Raw genomic sequence first — 19130 nt, forward strand, 5'->3', positions numbered from 1 at the left:
TACCTCTTCCATAATTTTCCAGCACAAACTGAGCTCTTTCAATTTCAGTCTAGCTGTAATTTCTTTCGGTCAATATTTGTGCCATGTTTACTGCTGTAATTACTTCCTGCTACTGTAAAGACTAACAAAGACGTATCTTCCCAAAAATCTACAATACTAACTTAAAGATAATTTACACAGCAAGTATTTCAAAATCAGGAAAATGTAATTTAAGATATTCATATATGCACAGAGTTTGTATAAATGTTGCTCTGCGGCCATATATGGGTTGTTATCCGAGACGAGTGTGTGATATTTACTATAGGATATTACAGTATAGCTCTCAAATCTATAGATCATTTTGTCAAAGTAGACAACGAGGGTCCATCATCACAAAGTAATTTTTATGATGATTTTGTATACATCTCTTTTTGTAACTGAATTTCTGAAGCATTTGTCAAATTTTAAAAGTGAAAAAAATATTTGAATTGTAATCTTGGAACTATGTTCTATGCAAGATGTTTTTATGAAATATACTATTCACCCTAATAACAACACAGACGTTTTGTTGGCAGTGCATGAATATTCTGAATTTCACACTATTCACGAATTAAAACAGAGCAATAAGGCCCTTACAAAGTTGTCAGCATATACAGGTAAATCTCCATTATAGAAATGAATTACTTCCTGAACATGAATTACTTCCTGAACCTGTAACTGTGGTCATAAATCATGGGTGTTGTTGTTGTTGTTGTTGTTGTTGTTGTTGTTGTTGTTGTTGTTGTCGTCTTCAGTCCTGAGACTGGTTTGATGCAGCTCTCCATGCTACTCTATCCTGTGCAAGCTGCTTCATCTCCCAGTACTTACTGCAACCTACATCCTTCTGAATCTGCTTAGTGTATTCATATCTTTGTCTCCCTCTACGATTTTTACCCTCCATGCTGCCCTCCAATGCTAAATTTGTGATCCCTTGATGCCTCAGAACATGTCCTACCAACCAGTCCCTTCTTCTTGTCAAGTTGTGCCACAAACTCCTCTTCTCCCCAATTCTATTCAATATCTCCTCATTAGTTATGTGATCTACCTATCTAATCTTCAGCATTCTTCTGTAGCACCACATTTCGAAAGCTTCTATTCTCTTCTTGTCCAAACTATTTATCGTCCATGTTTCACTTCCATACATGGCTACACTCCATACAAATACTTTCAGAAACAACTTCCTGACACTTAAATCTATACTCGATGTTAACAAATTTCTCTTCCTCAGAAACGCTTTCCTTGCCATTGCCAGTCTACATTTTATATCCTCTCTACTTCGACCATCATCAGTTATTTTGCTCCCCAAATAGCAGAACTCCTTTACTTCTTTAAAGTGTCTCATTTCCTAATCTAATTCCCTCAGCATCGCCTGATTTAATTCGACTACATTCCATTATCCTCGTTTTGCTTTTGTTGATGTTCATCTTATATCCTCCTTTGAAGACACTGTCCATTCCGTTCAACTGCTCTTCAAAGTCCTTTGCTGTCTCTGACAGAATTACAATGTCATCGGCGAACCTAAACGTTTTTGTTTCTTCTCCATGGATTTTAATACATGGGTAATAAAAACAAAAAAAGAAAATAGAACAGAACAAATGCGTCAAATAAGCAAATGAAAACCTCTACCGTATCAGTAAAGAATATTTATTATTCTCGAGATGTATAAACATCACCATTAAAGAACTGTATGTTACAAACATTATCTCAATACTTTTATTCAACTGCCAAGCACAGACGCACCAGTGGCCACACTAATACTGCAATTACACCATGCAATATTCTGAATGTGTCTTTTACATTTCTTTTTCAAATCTGAATATAAGTACAGGACATAACTCTTGAACGAGTAGATCACAATTAATAACATGGAAGTTTTATATTTTACTGCCGAACTATTGCAATGTGACATGGCTGATACATTTTTAAAAAGATGGCAAGTTCACCAGGTACTGTAACAAATCCATATGCACTGGATGGAAGAGTTAAAAGCGTAATACGAATAAGGGAAACAAGATAGTATTAAAAAAATGGTAACTAAGCACCTGAGAATACCTAGATAAACAATCTCTGTAGCAGATGATAGCAATATTTATGAGAAAGACTTGAGCACAGCTGAGCATCAGGAAGTGAGTATGGCCAGTTCTTCTTAGGTCAGAAATTCAAAATATGTGCAGCTGGAATTATATCTACAACCTACAATTAAATAAATTATTTTGAGGAAAGCAGTAGAGATTTTTGTCACATATTGAATAATATGAATACTAGTGTCATTATTTGTAAGTTAACACCAAATTAATATCCAAAAAGAAATCTCAAATCTTTTACTAACATGAATCAGCCAGTCAAAAGTAATTTTTTGTTTTGAAAAAGCATTTATGGTATATTCTTACAGTTCACTCAAACAATAATTCACAAAACACACACACACACACACACACACACACACACACACCATCAGCACATCTTACATTTCTTAATAATGTACATAATGCTTCAAAATGTCTTTTTACATTGTACAGAGTGTCTACTACTACAATCATTACAAAGTTCAGGAAAAGCACAATCCACAACTATTCATACATGCATTTTGTATTAATGTAAGTATATAGTATATTTCATTACAACTGTTTTATGTAGCAGATAAAATCTAACAAAAGTCAGGAAAAATATTACTATACCTATTTTAATATTACAGTATTAATAGCACTGTTAACTTCTTATGAATTAAATTCCTTGGAAATTACAAACAAAATCTGAACACTGTACAAAGGAAGTAAATACAGGACAGTGGATACAACATCCACCTTTCTTTTATCAACTGTAAAATGCAGCACTGCCTGGCAGTGATGGTCTATGAGAAAGGAACAAAATTGACACCTACATCCAACCTTTGTTGGTTTCTATAACCACAATAAACCTACAAATACAAACTAAAAATCACAGCACATATGTGGTATTCAGAAACAGCATTTTACTTTGCTACTGCTGTTCCGAGTGATCCATGTATTTTTTGTTATTCACATGGTTTAATTGCATATTTCAATACAACAGTGTAGTACTTTGTGTAGTAGGACTACTCCACTGTGGGTGTTGAACTGGAGTTCCTTTCCGCACAGTCCATCACATCTGATGCTGCACTAGGCTGCTCTCATAGACATGTAGAAAGCTGAACAAGCGAATGGTTCCATTTCTTTGATATTTATCACTAAGTTTTAGAAACAATTTTGCACCTTTAGAGTCAACATGTACAATTTTTCCATTAAATAAAAAGGTAAAGTATTGTGCTTACTGGGCGATTAGCACCACATAATGTACATACTGAACTACATTTCCTTCACATATATTAGAAAGCAATGCACATTAGTATATTTCTATGATATTTAAGGAAATATACTAAAGATCCTGTTCTGAGCAAATGGATATATGCAATGGTACTGCTAAAAATCCGTGGCTCTACAGTCCATGCATCATCGACCAAGAACAATGCTGTACAGCCACTGGAGACTGTGACAAGAGAAAACATTGCGCTTTCTGCCATTCTGAATGTGTTTTTCAGTTTTAAAATGTCACCGTTCTTTGCTAAATGTCTTGGATGCCTTTCCAGTTTGTGAGCTATTCAGCTCTGGGGAGTGAACTAAAACCCGCACTTGCATAAATTATTTATCCAAATGAACCATGTTGGGTTGAACTATGGATAGATCATACATTGACTGTTCATTTATTCCTGAATATTTTTCTTACTGTTAGGAACTACACAAGCATTAATCCAGCACTCAATATGGGTTCAATAAGGAAAGGAGCTGAAGCAGTCTTTAACATTTTGTGTCAATCTGTTTCATTTGTTATCACAATTATAAGGGTCATTTATTTATTTCCCTTTATTTGATGAACAAACAAAAGTGAACACAATGACTCATTTGGTTATGTTATTTTTTAAATTAATAGGGAGGGCCCTATCCTCTACATCCAATGAAGAAACTTTGTATTTTCAAGAATAAGCAGTTTATATTGAATTTTTAATTGTGCATCTGCCAGTTTATCATAAATCTGAAAATTTGCAAAATATTCAGTTCCTCATAAAATTGATGATCTTCAAAATATTAATACAGGCTCTTGAGAAATCTTCAGCAAATTTTACTTGTACATTCTTCAAAAGAGAGCAGTCAGCCAAGCTATTACACTCCACAGAGTGCTGGCCTCTGTACCACATGGTGATATCACTTGTCGGTGACTGCTGGAGCCGTTTCAGCGGGTGAAGGAGGAGGTGGCACCTGTGGTGGATCCTCCTGGCGGTAAGACTGACCACTGTCAGTCCGCCGATGTCACGCACTCGTCTCTTGATCACCCCAACCCTCGCTGTCATATTCACTCTCTGACGCAGAGTCAGAGTCCGAAAATTCTACAGCAACTCGCCGTGCAAGGATAGATGCTACATCATGGAGAGCATTGACCCGCTCTACCTCCTTCTGTTCAATTTTCTCCACTTTGCGCAATTTGATCCCTGAAAAAATAAGCATAAATTCAAATAAGTGTTAAGGCAGTCCAAACTCTAACATACCACATCTTACACAGACTATAATATGTAATTACTGCAACAGGTAACAAATATACAAATACCAGTCTCCTAATACAAAAGAAAATAAATTCTTCCTTAATGTTTCTTCGTATGGGACATTTCTTTCACTAGTACATTAATCCGTTGTGAACAAGTGTGCGAGTACACTAATGTACAAAGTCTAGAGGTCAAAAGATTGTGGGATCACAATATATTTTGTCACATTCTGGGGAGAAAATGTTTCTGGACAACTCAGAGCAGTTGCTCATCATGACAAAGATTTCCTAGATGGATGAGTTAGAACACCTGTCACTATAGGGAAATGCTGAAGTACTAGATCACCACAACATGTCTGTCTAGTACTAGTGCTCACTTCAGTACAAGTAAAGGGCATCACACCTTTTTTTTTCATTTTGAAGAGTATGATAGGAATCCTGTAATTGAAGAGTGAAGTGCAATTTCACAACTGTAGACACATATAGACAATGACAAGTATTTTAAGAAGCTGGTCAAAACCCAGCACAAGTTAAACTATAACTATACAAGGTGTGAGAATAGCTGGCCAGTACTTGCCATAAAAAAACTGAAGAAGGCACCCAGTGTGAAGAAGTGGGATCTAGAGAAGATAAGACCCAACAAAGAACAAATTACAGAAATGCTGTCACGTGAGTTTCTAAACACATTACGAGACAAAAAAACCATCCGATAATGCAAACGAGTACTGGAATATGCTGAAAGAAGGAATCATTAAAGCAGGACGGCAAAATATAGGACGTGTGAAAGGGAAAAGAGCAAAAAACCCATGGGTCACACAAGAAATTATTTTCAAGATGGAGGAGAGAAGAAAATTTAAAAACAATAACACTGAAGATGCAAGAAAGTAGTAGTAGTAGTAGTAGTAGTAGTAGTTGTTGTTGTTGTTGTTGTTGTTGTTGTGGTCTTCAGTCCTGAGACTGGTTTGATGCAGCTCTCCATGCTACTCTATCCTGTGCAAGTTTCTTCATCTCCCAATACGTACTGCAGCCCAAAACCTTCTGAATCTGTTTAGTGTATTAATCTCTTGGTCTCCCTCTACGATTTTTACCCTCCGCACTGCCCTCCAATGCTAAATTTGCGATCCCCTGATACCTCAGAACATGTCCTACCAACCAGTCCCTTCTTCTTGTCAAGTTGTGCCACAAACTCCTCTTCTCCCCAATTCTATTCAGTACCTCCTCATTAGTTATGTGATCTACCCATCTAATCTTCAGCATTCTTCTGTAGCACCACATTTCGAAAGCTTCTATTTTCTTCTTGTCCAAACTAGTTATCGTCCATGTTTCACTTCCATACATGGCTACACTCCATACAAATACTTTCAGAAACGACTTCCTGACACTTAAATCAAATCTATACTCTATGTCAACAAATTTCTCTTCTTCAGAAACGGTTTCCTTGCCATTGTCTGTCTACATTTTATATCCTCTCTACTTCGGCCATCAGTTATTTTGCTCCTCAAATAGCAAAACTCCTTTACTACTTGAAGTGTCTCATTTCCTAATCTAATTCCCCAGCATCACCCGATTTAATTTGACTACATTCCATTATCCTCGTTTTGCTTTTGTTGATGTTCATCTTTTATCCTCCTTTCAAGACACTGTCCATTCCATTCACATGCTCATCCAAGTCCTTTGCTGTCTCTAACAGAATTACAATGTCATCGGCAAACCTCAAAGTTTTTATTTCTTCTCCATGGATTTTAATACCTATTCCGAATTTTTCTTTTGTTTCCTTTACTGTTTGCTCAATATACAGATTGAATAACATCGGGGAGAGGCTACAACCCTGTCTCACTCCCTTCCCATCCACTGCTTCCCTTTCGTGTCCCTCGACTCTTATAACTGCCATCTGGTTTCTGTACAAATTGTAAATAGCCTTTCGCTCCCTGTATTTTACCCCTGCCACCTTTAGAATTTGAAAGAGAGTATTCCAGTCAACATTGTCAAAAGCTTTCTCTAAGTCTACAAATGCTAGAAACGTAGGTTTGCCTTTCCTTAATCTAGCTTCCAAGATAAGTCGTAGGGTCAGTATTGCCTCACGTGTTCCAACATTTCTACAGAATCCAAACTGATCTTCCCCGAGAGCGGATTCTACCAGTTTTTCCATTCGTCTGTAAATAATTTGCGTTAGTATTTTGCAGCTGTGACTTATTAAACTGATAGTTCTGTAATTTTTACATCTGCCAACACCTGCTTTCTTTGGGATTGGAATTACTATATTCTTTTTGAAGTCTGAGGGTATTTCGCCTGTCTCATACATCTTGCTCACCAGTTCATAGAGTTTTGTCAGGACTGGCTCTCCCAAGGCTGTCAGTAGTTTTAATGGAATGTTGTCTACTCCCGGGGCTTTGTTTCGACTTCGGTATTTAAGTGCTCTGTTAAACTGTTCACGCAGAATCGTATCTCCCATTTCATCTTCATCTACATCCTCTTCAATTTCCATAATATTGTCCTCAAGTACATCGCCCTTGTATAGACCCTTTATATACTCCTTCCACCTTTCTGCTTTCCCTTCTTTGCTTAGAACTGTGTTTCCGTCTGAGCTCTTGATATTCATACAAGTGGCTCTCTTTTCTCCAAAGGTTTCTTTAATTTTCCTGTAGGCAATATCTATCCTGCCCCTAGTGAGATAAGCCTCTACATCCTTACATCTGTCCGCTAACCATACCTGCTTAGCCATTTTGCACTTCCTGTCGATCTCATTTTTGAGACGTTTGTATTCCGTTTTGCCTGCTTCTTTTACTGCATTTTTATATTTAAGAAAGATGTACCGAATGTTAAATAATGAACTGCGAAGAGAAACAGAGCAGACTAGGAAAAAATGGCTAAAAGAGGAATGTGATGCAATTTAATAACTGGACAGTAAGGGAAGATATTAGTTACCATACAACAGAGTGACGACTATGACATGGGATCAAAATAGAGCAGGAAGTGCCACTATGGAAATTTTGAGTAAAGACGAAGAGGTAAGGTACAAAGATCGTGATGATGTCCTCCAGAGATGGGAAGAATCTTTAAAAGAGCTATATGACCCAGACTGCAAACCAGAAACTGTGGAACTTTAATCACTGAACAGTGTAAGTGATGACGAGAAAGGAACAACCATCATAATGGAAGTAGTAAAGTCTGGCATAACTGCAATGAAAAATGGCAAAGCGGTAGGTACAGATACGATATCGGGAGAAATATTAAAATGCTTAAATCAAGACGGAATAAGAGAAATATTGAGGTTATGTAACAAAATATAGAAGACAGTGCTGAATGGCCTGAGGACTTTCTGACAACAGTAATGATTCCACTACTGAAAAAACAAGGAACCAAGAAATGCAGTGAGCACAGGACAATCAGCCTCATCTCACATGCAGCCAAAGTGATGGTAAGAATAATTAGAGACTTTAAAAAGTAATGGAGGAGAATCTTGGCGAGGAGCAGTTTGGCTTGAGATGGAATACAGGCACCAGAGATGCAATAGGGCTCCTACAAATCTTGGGAGAAAGGTTTATTGAAAAAGGAAGAGACCTATAATATGTGCTTCATCGATCTAGAAAAGCCATTTGACAAGGGTTTGGGACAAGCTGGCGACTATAATGAGGGAAAAGAGAGTGGACTTGAAAACCGGAAGACTTGTAAAGTCATTATATCTTAACCAAAAAGTCTCTGTTAAAGTGAGAGGAGAAAGTACAAAATGGATCGGGTCAGGAAAAGGAGCAAGACAAGGATGCTGTCTATCACCTACCCTTTTCAACCTCTACTTGCGAAATATGATTGACCAATGCTCATTAGATGACAAAGGAGTAGAAATTGGAGGAAAAGAGTAGGGTGTTTGAGGTATGCAGATGATATGGTCCTTCTAGCCACAGGGGGAAAAAGAATTACAGGATTTGGTGGACAACATTGAAGCTAACAGAAAAAATTATGGAATGAAACTTAACACAAAGAAAACAAAAGTATTGGCACTAGGAAGAAATAAAGAAATAAAGAAATAAAAATTATGCTGAATGGAGAAATATTAGAACAGGTGCAAAATTTTAAGTATCTTGGAAGCAGAATGGACACCGACTGGAAGTGCACCACAGAAATTAAAACAAGGATAGCAATGGCTGAAGATGCATTTTATAAGAAAAGGAGAATTTTCTGCAGCAGTCTGGACAGAGAACTCAGGAAGAGACTCATAAAATGTCTTGTATGGAGTGTTGTTCTGTATGGTGCTGAAACATGGATTTTGAGGAAGAAAGAGTGGATGCTTTCGAGATGTCAACATGGCGGAGGATGGAAAGAATAAGTTGGAGGGACAGAGTAAAAAATGAAGAGGTACTGAGAAGAGTGGCAGAGAAAAGAAAGAGAGAGAGAGAGAAATTGGATTGGGCATATATTAAGAAAGAATGACAACTGATAAAACAAGGTTTTAGAAGGTTATGTAGAAGGGAGAAGGAAGCTAGGAAGGAAGAGATTTCAGACACTGGATAACGTACAACATACAGCAGCCTTAAGAAGGAAGCAATGGATCACAGAAAATGGATAGGCAAAGGACCTGCTAATATAGCAGAAAACACGATGATGATTATTATTATTATTATTATTATTATTATTATTTGCCATAAGGCAGCAAATTTCCAGTCCGAGGACTATCAGTCCCTTTCTTATGGAAGAAAAGGGATATGTTGCATAAGGTTAGAAATGATGGGACTAACAGGTCTGAAAGCTAGGATAGTTTATTATTATTTTCTGTGTGCACTGATAGTACCAGAATTTCATCTCATGAAGACATTCCTGACATTACCTAATTTTATAACATCTAGTATCTTGAAACTTCCTGGCAGATTAAAACTATGTGCCGGACCGAGACTCGAACTCGGGACCTTTGCCTTTCACAGGCAAGTGCTCTACCAACTGAGCTACCCAAGCATGACTCACGCCCAGTCCTCACAGCTTTACTTCTGCCAGTCATGCTTGGATAGCTCAGTTGATGGAGCACTTGCCCGCAAAAGGCAAAGGTCCCGAGTTCAAGTCTCGGTCTGGCACAAAGTTTTAATCTGCCAGGAAGTTTCATATCAGCGCACACTCTGCTGTAGAGTGAAAATTTCAATCTAGTATCCCACAAATAACTTCAAAGTGTATACTACTTGTATAAGACTAAATTTTATCGGGTCCTCTATCAATGGCAACATCAGTCAAAAAATCAGCTCTTAAAATGAAGTTGATCATGTGACACCAGGAAGAACTTTTTTCTCATACATACACTTTCGATTTCAGAGAGAGAGAGAGAGAGAGAGAGAGAGAGAGAGAGAGAGAGAATGAATCTCTGCTATATTCCGAGTAGCAACTATCCTTTTCATAATATTGTTACAGTCCACCCTGGATTTTCCATTGTTTTATTTTGGGGTTTCTTTTTCAGTACAATATGCTTTTTTATTAATTCTATCCAAAAACAAAATATAATGAATGAACGAGATGGTACTCTTGAAGCACTAGTAAAGAAATTTTCCAGTGCAGCAACAAATATGTGACATTACCAAACAAACAAAAATGTCAATAATTAAACTCATACCTGTCAGTAAATATACTCACCATCTCTAATAGCTTTGAGGAGATCACTTCTTGGGTCACATTCAGGAGCAACATTTGGATTTTTTGCGCGGATCTGATTTTCTGCTTTAGGTGGTGACATCTTGGGTGGTGATGTGGAAATAATCTACAAAGTTACACATTATTAAATAATAACAATCATCAAAATGACAGTGAACAGAATGTGTGTGCACTGTGGTTGAATACGTCATATGTATTTTTTTTTTCCGTGTGTGCAAAAGAAACAAATCAGATGTATTCTTTTCAAGTAGAGATTAAATTTAATGATAGGAAGAAGAGTTCACAAAACAATCATGAAACAAATAAAATAATAAAAGTTCACTGTGGTTCTAATCGCACCTATCTCTGAAAACTTGTTAGTTTTAACTTTTAATTATAATTAAGTTATAAAAATCCATCCCATTCTAATATGTTATCTGAAGCTATGGAGAGAATTATTTAAAAATAAATACAGGATACAACACCAACACAGCTCAAAACATTTCCGAGGTAGGATGGTGAACAAATATGAAATATAATACGCACTTAAGGAGTAGGGGGAACAGTATCCCCCCCCCCCCCACACACACACACACACAGGGATAATCTGACCTTCAGAATACTTCCCTAAGTGATAACTTTATCTTCGAATACTGATTTGTTCATTTAACATAGTAACTTATGGTTGGGCATTAGAGAACACTTTTTTTGTTTATTTTATATTTATAAGGCCACAGTGCACCATTCTCATCTTTTTGTCAAGACAAAAAAATGTCTTATGAATGGTTTCCAACTTCACTGGTCTGAACATCACTTTTTTTGTCAAGTTTTTACACAAATGCAAGAAGATTACTGGAAGGAAAGAGACAATGTCTTGCTAAAGGTGATGAGACACGTTTGAATAGATGAAAAAGGGAGATCAGAGTTTGGTGCCCCACTGACAACAAGGTCATTACAAAGACTACAAGTTCAAGGTGGGGAATTAAATCAGCTGTGTCCTGTGTAAACACTTAAATGGGAACTGAACCCTCATCCTGCTGAATGTGAGGCATCTTAAATATAGTGCCACATTACTCCATCAAAGTAAGGCTGCCTTAATGAACTGATGATCCTGCAGTGCTGTTATAGTCCTAAAAATGTTCCTCTTGAGAAGTGACTGTTCCTTTACCATCCACTGTTCACTAATTCCCTTCCCTTACTTCTTTGCTGTTCCCTTACCACATAAGTATTTTTCATACAACATATGTACCACTCTACATGCTATCATTTGCAAGAAACCTCATTTTGACATCTTTAACAACATGAGAAATATAATGATTATGACCACATAATTGTCTATGTGCACTGACAGAAATGGATGCATCACATGCAACCGTCCTTCAGATATAAAAATGAGTAACTCAAGAACAAAATGATATCTTTCTGCTCTCAATGTGGAATAAAATTTCAATAATATCTTACCTACATTTCATGCACTGCTATGTAAGAGCCAAAAACAACCGTATGCAAAGATAACGCAACACATTATTACCTCTGCAAACACACTAAAATCTCGTGCAACGTTTTGCTTAATCTGATGCAATGCAGTAATTAACTCAAATAATGAAAACCAATTCAGGATTATCAAGTAAATGTATCAGCCTGTAAGATGTTCCAAAATCAATTTTTCCACAAATAGTTTTCTTAAAATCAGATAAGTATATCAGAACAGCCACAATGCCATCACTCAGCATAGGTAGCAGCATTTGGTGAGCAGTTCAGCCACATCAAAGCCACACACTGCACAGAATGTACAAAGCATGTCTGTAGGACTGGTAGGGTCAAAAAAAAAGATTTCTAGTTTTTTTTCTGATTAGACTTAAGAGAAATCAGTTTGTATTTGTTTAATGTCAGTATTTTTTTTTAACATCTAGCTCTTTTTGAAGTCCTAACTAGACTGGATCACTAATGAAGACTAGACGGTGACTGGCCTGAAAATTAAATCTTTTTGTTCAGGCAGCCAGACGTATAATTCTGCAAACTGATCATAATCATGCAAACTGATCATAATCATGCAAAATTATTATAGTTAACAAACAATGTGACCAAGGGGAAGCATCCTTATTATCAATTTTTAAACTGTAAAAATACTCATAATTTTTCAAACATATTTATGGAATACCAGACAAGCCACAGAAATTTAGAAACCGTAACAGACAATGATGCTAACTTTTCATTTTGGTAACTGTGATATCACACATACCAAGAGTATCACGAATGAATGAATGAATGAATGAAAATAGCCTGTGTTGTCCCACTGAGGGTAAAGGCCTCTTACAAGTAGGGGTAGCTGCTTTTAAAGACGCACGTGGTGAACTAGTCCACTTAAGAGGGTACAGCATTTAATGCACACAACACATTGAATTACACTGTATCACTTAGTTCTAATTCTTTCCACTCCTTTCTATTTCTGGCCATGCTGGTCCACTGTCTTCCTGCTTTTTTTCTGAGTAAGTCTGACCATTTGTGTCTTTGCCTTCCTGGGAGTCTCTTGCTGATATGGGTCCTATGTGGTAACTCATGTCATCCGTTGTCTTGCAACCTCACCACATGGCCACTCCATTTCCATTTGATCTTCACAGCCTGTTGTGCTATGTTTCCGACATCTTGTGTATCGATGTGGTTGATATTCTATATTTCAGAGAGGTGCTGAGGATCTTCCTCTGCCTTTTCCTTTAGAACAGCTGTAGAGTGTTTCTCTCTTTGGCTTTGAGAGCCCATGTTTGACATCCATCTAATAACACTGGAAAAATGCAGCTTTCAAGTGCCTTCATTTTGAGCCTCCTATTCAGGGGAATATTAACTTTACGGCCCAGAAAGCTTTCCAAGCTAAGGAAACTATTTGTTTTATTTCTTTTTCCATTTTGTTGTTAAATGAAATTATTTGGCCTTGGTATATGTATTGTGATGCATACATTAGTTCCGTACCTTCAAGATATATTGGGTTTTCTAATCCATTTGTCATTACTTGCATTTTAGATTTGTTCATTGTGGGTCCTGCCATCTTGCTTTGTGTGTTAAGCCCCTGAAGGCACTGATTGCAATTCCCTCGCAGTTTTGGCGAAGAGGACTACGTCATCAGCGAACCTCAAATTTGTTAGTCTCTTGCCATTTTGGCATATACCGTCTTTCTTATCCCATTTTAGTTTCCTGAATATATTCTCCAATATGCAGGTAAATAGTTTTGGGGAGATGGGATCCCCGTGCCTAACTCTTCTTTCGATGTGGTTGGCCTGTTTTTTTGGTTTTAACTCTAACAAAGCTGTTGTTTTCAATGTTTCTTAGCAACTGGATGTATTTTGCTTCTACTCCTTGATTTCTCAGTGCTTGAAGTATGTTTGGGTGTTTGATGGTATCAAATGCTTTGCTGTAATCAACAAAAGCAAGGTATATTTTGAGATGATGATCTTCCGATTTTCCTGTTATCTGATTAATGGTTTGAATATGGTCCACTGTGCTAAATACTTTGTGGAATCCTGCTTGTTCTGAGGGCTGGCTCACGTCTAGTGTTTTTGTTAATTGCCTTGTTATTATTTCCTGAACAGTTTATATAGGACAGACATCAGGCTTATGGGTCTATAATTGTTCATGTCATCTTTCATACCTTTTTTGTGCAAAACTACAATCTTACTTTTTTCCCACTGATCGGAAATGTCTTTGGTTTGTATGATTTTGTTGAACGCTTCTGTGATGATTGGTGTTAGGAGATATTGGGCTTCTTTTAAGAGCTCATTGTATATGTTTTCTTCAAGTGACAGTTGTTCTAATCTTGCTGTGTATTATAGCGGGTACGGTTTCAGTGGTGTCTGGGTCTGGATCGACAGTGTTGTGGTCTGTGGCTTTGTTTGGTAGAGAACTTGTGTATATTGCTTTATCAAATTCCACTGCTGATTTGATTATATCTTCTCTTGTGTTTGTATGTTCTCCCGCCTGATTCTCCGTTCCTAGTATCCATTCAGCCCTGGGCACTTATCCTCACTTTTCTAATTAATTTGTTTGTTCTAGTATTTGTCTCGTTGTTGCTGATCGGTGCTTGTGGATATCTATCTTTCCGTATTTCCCTTTTTATTATTTAGTCTAGTTTTGGGTATTCTTCATATTCCCGTATGAAATATATCTAGTTATTAACATTGTCGATCTGTAGTCAATTAGCTGTATGCTACTCTGACTTAATTTGCTTTGACTTTTCTTCATTTGCTTATCTTTGCTTGTGTCCTAGTGGGCTTGGTATACTCATTTGTGTTTTGTTTTGTATTGATATTTGCTTGTTGTAGTTGCTTCTGTAGTTCTTGTTTAAATTTGTCTCTGTTCAGTTTTTCTATTTCTGGTTTGCTTGCTTTTCCTGTGTTTCTTTGGAAATTTTTTGTCCTCACCATTCTATGGTCTGTGCTAAATTTTAATTGTGAGATTATGTGGATGTTCTTTATTATGTTTTGTTTGTCCATTAGAATGTAATCTATTTCGTTTTTTGTCTTGCCATCTGGTGAGCACCAAGTCCACTTAAGTTTTGATTTCTAGCACCAAGTCCATCTTAGGTTTTGATTTTTCCTGAAGAAGGTGTTGGTTATTTTCAGTTCATGTTCTTGAGCAAATTGTACCATTCTTTCTCCTCTCCTGTTCCTTGTTCCAAAGCCATGTGGTACAACTGGGTCTTCGTCATTGTTATGTATCATGCAAACCTAAAATGAATATATCACTGAAGACTGAATAAAAGTAACCCATTACCAAGGCACTGAACATATGAAACCTCAGATTATATATAAGCAGTTTATTGTGGGAAGAGTAATACACAATTGAGAAGTTTACAAATGCCCTGCCTGTTGCCTGTTTTTATTTTATTTGAAACACAATGTATCTCTCTCATGGCAGAAACCAGTCAGCTATAGGACAAGGAGAAGTTTATCATACCTGTCAGTCAGTCTAATGTCAGGATCTCTACGAAAAAATATACCACTAAATGTTCCATCATTCTTAGCTTCTCTGTTTGGTTTCAGAATAGCAAGCATTTTCATCTTCCTCCAAGTGCTGGGCAGCTGGCATGTTTCCACACAGGTTCTGAATAATTTAAACTCAAATGTTTCACTTTAGATCCAAAATGTCCAAATTTGTTTAAGGGTATCATTTACTCCTGAAACATTCCATGTTTTACACTTGTGGATGAATTTGTTCAACTTGTCCATGATAAATGTTTGATTTAGCACTGATGCAGCCTCTCATTTGTCTGACTTTCACATTGCGCTGTAACCTAAATGTTGCCATGGAGTTCACTGTTTTTAAGAAACTGGAACACCATTTCATTCCCTCGAACAGGTAGATGACCTACAAGTTATACGAGATTATTCTTCAGGTGCCTCACCAGATACTAACATTTGAAGTTGCTTCTGCCAAAATCACATCCGTTCATTAGTTTGACTCTGGCACTTTGCTTTCAATCTAAAATGTTTGGGTTTGTCTTAGTTTCAACTGTCATTTTCCAAAGGCTACACATCTAACAAAAGTATATATGATTACAAAATTTTCACTAATTCTTGTGTTAGACATTCGACATAATTAGTTTGCTTGCTTACTCTTGATACTGAGAGGCAATGGCTCCTCTCTATCACATTAACAGTAACGCCTTGATGGAGAGAGTAGGAGCATTTCACAGCCTGCTTCCTGTCATAGCTTTTCTTAATGTTTTCTCAGATCACAAAGCCACTTTTTTCACCATAAAACTGCACTGTGCCTTATTGACCTAGTTATGCAGGCCACCTTCAAGACCCTCAAAAGAAAGAAATATACATGCTTCTTCACCATGCCCACACCATCTAGCAATCAATAGTTTAACCACAGTCTACTAACAAATATGACGAATTTTGGACAAAGTATCCATATTTTACAGATAAATATAGAACGATTATCAAAAGTGAAATCTGAGTCCCTGAGCAAACAAGCCATTGATCTTAACAACAATATCTTAGCTCTCCAAGAATCCCATAGGATAAAAATGTAGGATACCTGCCATCATCAGTACATGGCTCTATCATATATGTAAGAAATATAATCTTTCATATTAAGGGAGTGAGTTTCCAGGAGATCATTGGCATTGAAGTAATCAATGTGGAGCTAATCAGCTTAACTGTTGTTCCAGTGTACAAACAATAGAACGTCCAGTGGCCCACTCCAGTCTTACCCCCTGTACCTCAGCCATGTATATACTTACAAGGGAACCTCCCCATCGCACCCCCCTCAGATTTAGTTATAAGTTGGCACAGTGGATAGGCCTTGAAAAACTGAACACAGATCAATCGAGAAAACAGGAAGAAGTTGTGTGGAACTATGAAAAAAATAATCAAAATATACAAACTGAGTAGTCCATGGGCAAGATAGGCAAAATCAAGGATAGTGTGAGTACACGAGCGCTGTGGTCCCGTGGTTAGCGTAAGCAGCTGCGGAACAAGGGGTCCTTGGTTCAAGTCTTCCATTGAGTAAAAATTTTATTTTCGCAAAGTTATGATCTGTCCGTTCATTCATTGACGTCTCTGTTCACTGTAATAAGTTTAGTGTCTGTGGTTTGCGACCGCACCGCAAAACCATGCGATTAGTAGACGAAAGGACGTGCCTCTCCAATGGGAACCGAAAACATTTGATCGCAGGGTCATAAGTCAACCGATTCCTCCACAGAAAAACACGTCTGGTATATTCTATACGACACTGGTGACTGCATGTGCGTCACACGACAGGAATATGTTGTCGACCCACCTAACTTGTACACTTGGCGAATGGGTAAAAAGATTCTTCTACCTTGCCAGATTTAGGTTTTCTTGTGGATGTGATAATCACTCCCAAAAAAGTGATGAAAACATAAGACTGTCACATAAACTGAAAATAAAAATTAAAATTTTCACTCCAGGGAAGACTTGAACCAAGGACCTCTCATTCCGCAGCTGCGCACGCTAACCCTGAGACCACGGCGTTCCTTCATTCTCTTTCCTTTATGTTGCATATCTTACACATGGACTATTCAGTTTGTATATTTTGCTTATTTTTTTCATAGTTCCATACAACTTCTTCCTGTTTTCTAGATTGATCTGTGTTAAGTTTTTCAAGGCCTATTCACTGTGCCAACTTATAACTAAATCTAAGAGGGGTGCGATGGGGAGGTTCCCTTGTTAGATGATTTCAACAGCTATCGCACAACCTGGGGTTATAAAAACAGTGACGATAATGGAGAGAAACTAGTAGAATGGGCAAAAGGAGAAAAGCTCTTATCCTCATCTGTGCTTCTCTGCACTGATGAAAACATCTCCTTTGAGTCATACAAGAAAGTTTCAGACACCTATCATGAATTCCATTAACAAGGCAAGATAGAACTTCAGGAAAGATAACTGGGATTCTCAGGAGGTCGATAGCAACTTTATGTTCGACAGCCTCAAAAGTAGAGAACTATACGAGATTTGTGGGAATCATCAATGGGGCAGCCAAATGCTGTGTACCAAGAGGGCTCAGGAAACATTACGTCCCTTGCTGGGATGATGCAACAGAAAAGATGTATGCAGATTACCAACAGACTGGAAAAGCTGATACTCCTGAAGGAAGACTAGAGCAGCTAAATGAAGTGGGAAAGTGGAAATAGATGCACTTTACTTCCAGTTTAAATTTCATTCATTGAAGCATTAAGGAGTGAATGTTACTGAGGAAACATAGCACTGCAACCATTGCTTGCAATCAGCAACCGAAGTTAATGCCATCAGAACTAGCATTACACATCAAATGATGAGCTGAGAAGGTCTCTGCTGATTCAGTCACCAAAGAAATGATAAAGGGTGAACTAAATTAAGTCAATAGCTATGTTCATGATACCACCACCTTATCAGACCCCTTTGATGAAAGAGAGGGGTAAGGTTATCAAAACACTGAAAATGAAGAAAGCAGCAGGACAGGATGGCATCTTCTCTGAATTTATAAAACATATTGGGAAACATGGAATAATTTGGCTGAAAAGTTTCTACAATGATATACTCGAGACTGAAGAAGTGCCTCAACAATTCAAGATAGCATACACTAGCAATCCTAAAGCCCCGAAAGCCAGTTGTTGACCCCTCAAGTTACAGGCCACTTTCACTGCTCAGTGTGTGCTTCAGACTACTGGAATGACTTGTCCTTCACAGAATTCAATACCATGAAACCCCTATTTTACATTTTCATGTGGTCCAGACTTAAAAAATGCAAAGTTGAGGAAAATGTTAAAACCCCCTAAAATTTGATCAAAAACATACGTAATTGGCATTTATGATTAAAACCTCTCCAATACTTTGTCTAAAATCTATCTAAGTGAAGGACAATATTGTACAATACAATGTTTTTGCAGTAATTTGTGGTGGTAAATTTCATCAGTTCTTAAAAAATCACAGATGTGTAACAGCAAGTAAAAACTAATCAAACAATTGAAATTCATATCTGGGTACTAGGTAATCGAGCTGTTTTCTAACATGCTAATTTGAGAGATCATCCTCTGTACTCACCCAGATAAAAGTAAAAATTGATGAATATGTTTAATTAAACCAAAAACATCACAGCAGGTAAATGGTTAAACTATAAGCAAAAACTTGGACATCTGCTTAATGAAACACCATTGCTGTTACTGTTTAATGCTTGTCTTAAGAGCCACACTTCATATGCTCACCACCATTATAATGTTGTTTTAGGCTTGAGAGAGAAAGAGATGTGAAAAAGAGAGTTTATTTCCACGACTGACATTACAAGCTTATTAAAAGTTGGCTCAGTGAATTTCTGAATATTGTGTAAAATGAAAATTTGGAAGAAAGTTATGGTTCATGAAAGGTTGCTTCATGCCCTCTACCACTGCCGTCAATCTTTACGATCTACAGTGTGTGGTGCAAAGTATATATATGAGTAGAATATGTAGTTGTTGG

At 37.2% G+C, this 19130-nt stretch overlaps 1 protein-coding gene across 3 annotated transcripts in view; it reads right to left on the bottom strand.

The window, feature by feature from the left end:
- Positions 1 to 1646: 1646 nt before the first annotated feature.
- LOC126236114 (wiskott-Aldrich syndrome protein family member 3) overlaps positions 1647 to 19130 on the bottom strand; it is a 282816-nt gene continuing 265332 nt past the window's right edge. For all 3 annotated transcript variants that reach the window (XM_049945185.1, XM_049945183.1, XM_049945184.1), the window contains 2 exons: positions 10180 to 10303; positions 1647 to 4519 (listed from right to left, as the gene is read on the bottom strand). In XM_049945185.1, coding sequence (XP_049801142.1) covers positions 4341 to 4519; positions 10180 to 10303 — 303 coding nt within the window. In that variant the 3' untranslated portion in view covers positions 1647 to 4340. The remainder of the gene's footprint in view (positions 4520 to 10179; positions 10304 to 19130) is intronic.

The sequence above is a fragment of the Schistocerca nitens genome, chromosome 2, assembly GCF_023898315.1.
Source record: "Schistocerca nitens isolate TAMUIC-IGC-003100 chromosome 2, iqSchNite1.1, whole genome shotgun sequence".
In the NCBI taxonomy this organism is placed as follows: Eukaryota; Metazoa; Arthropoda; class Insecta; order Orthoptera; family Acrididae; genus Schistocerca; species Schistocerca nitens.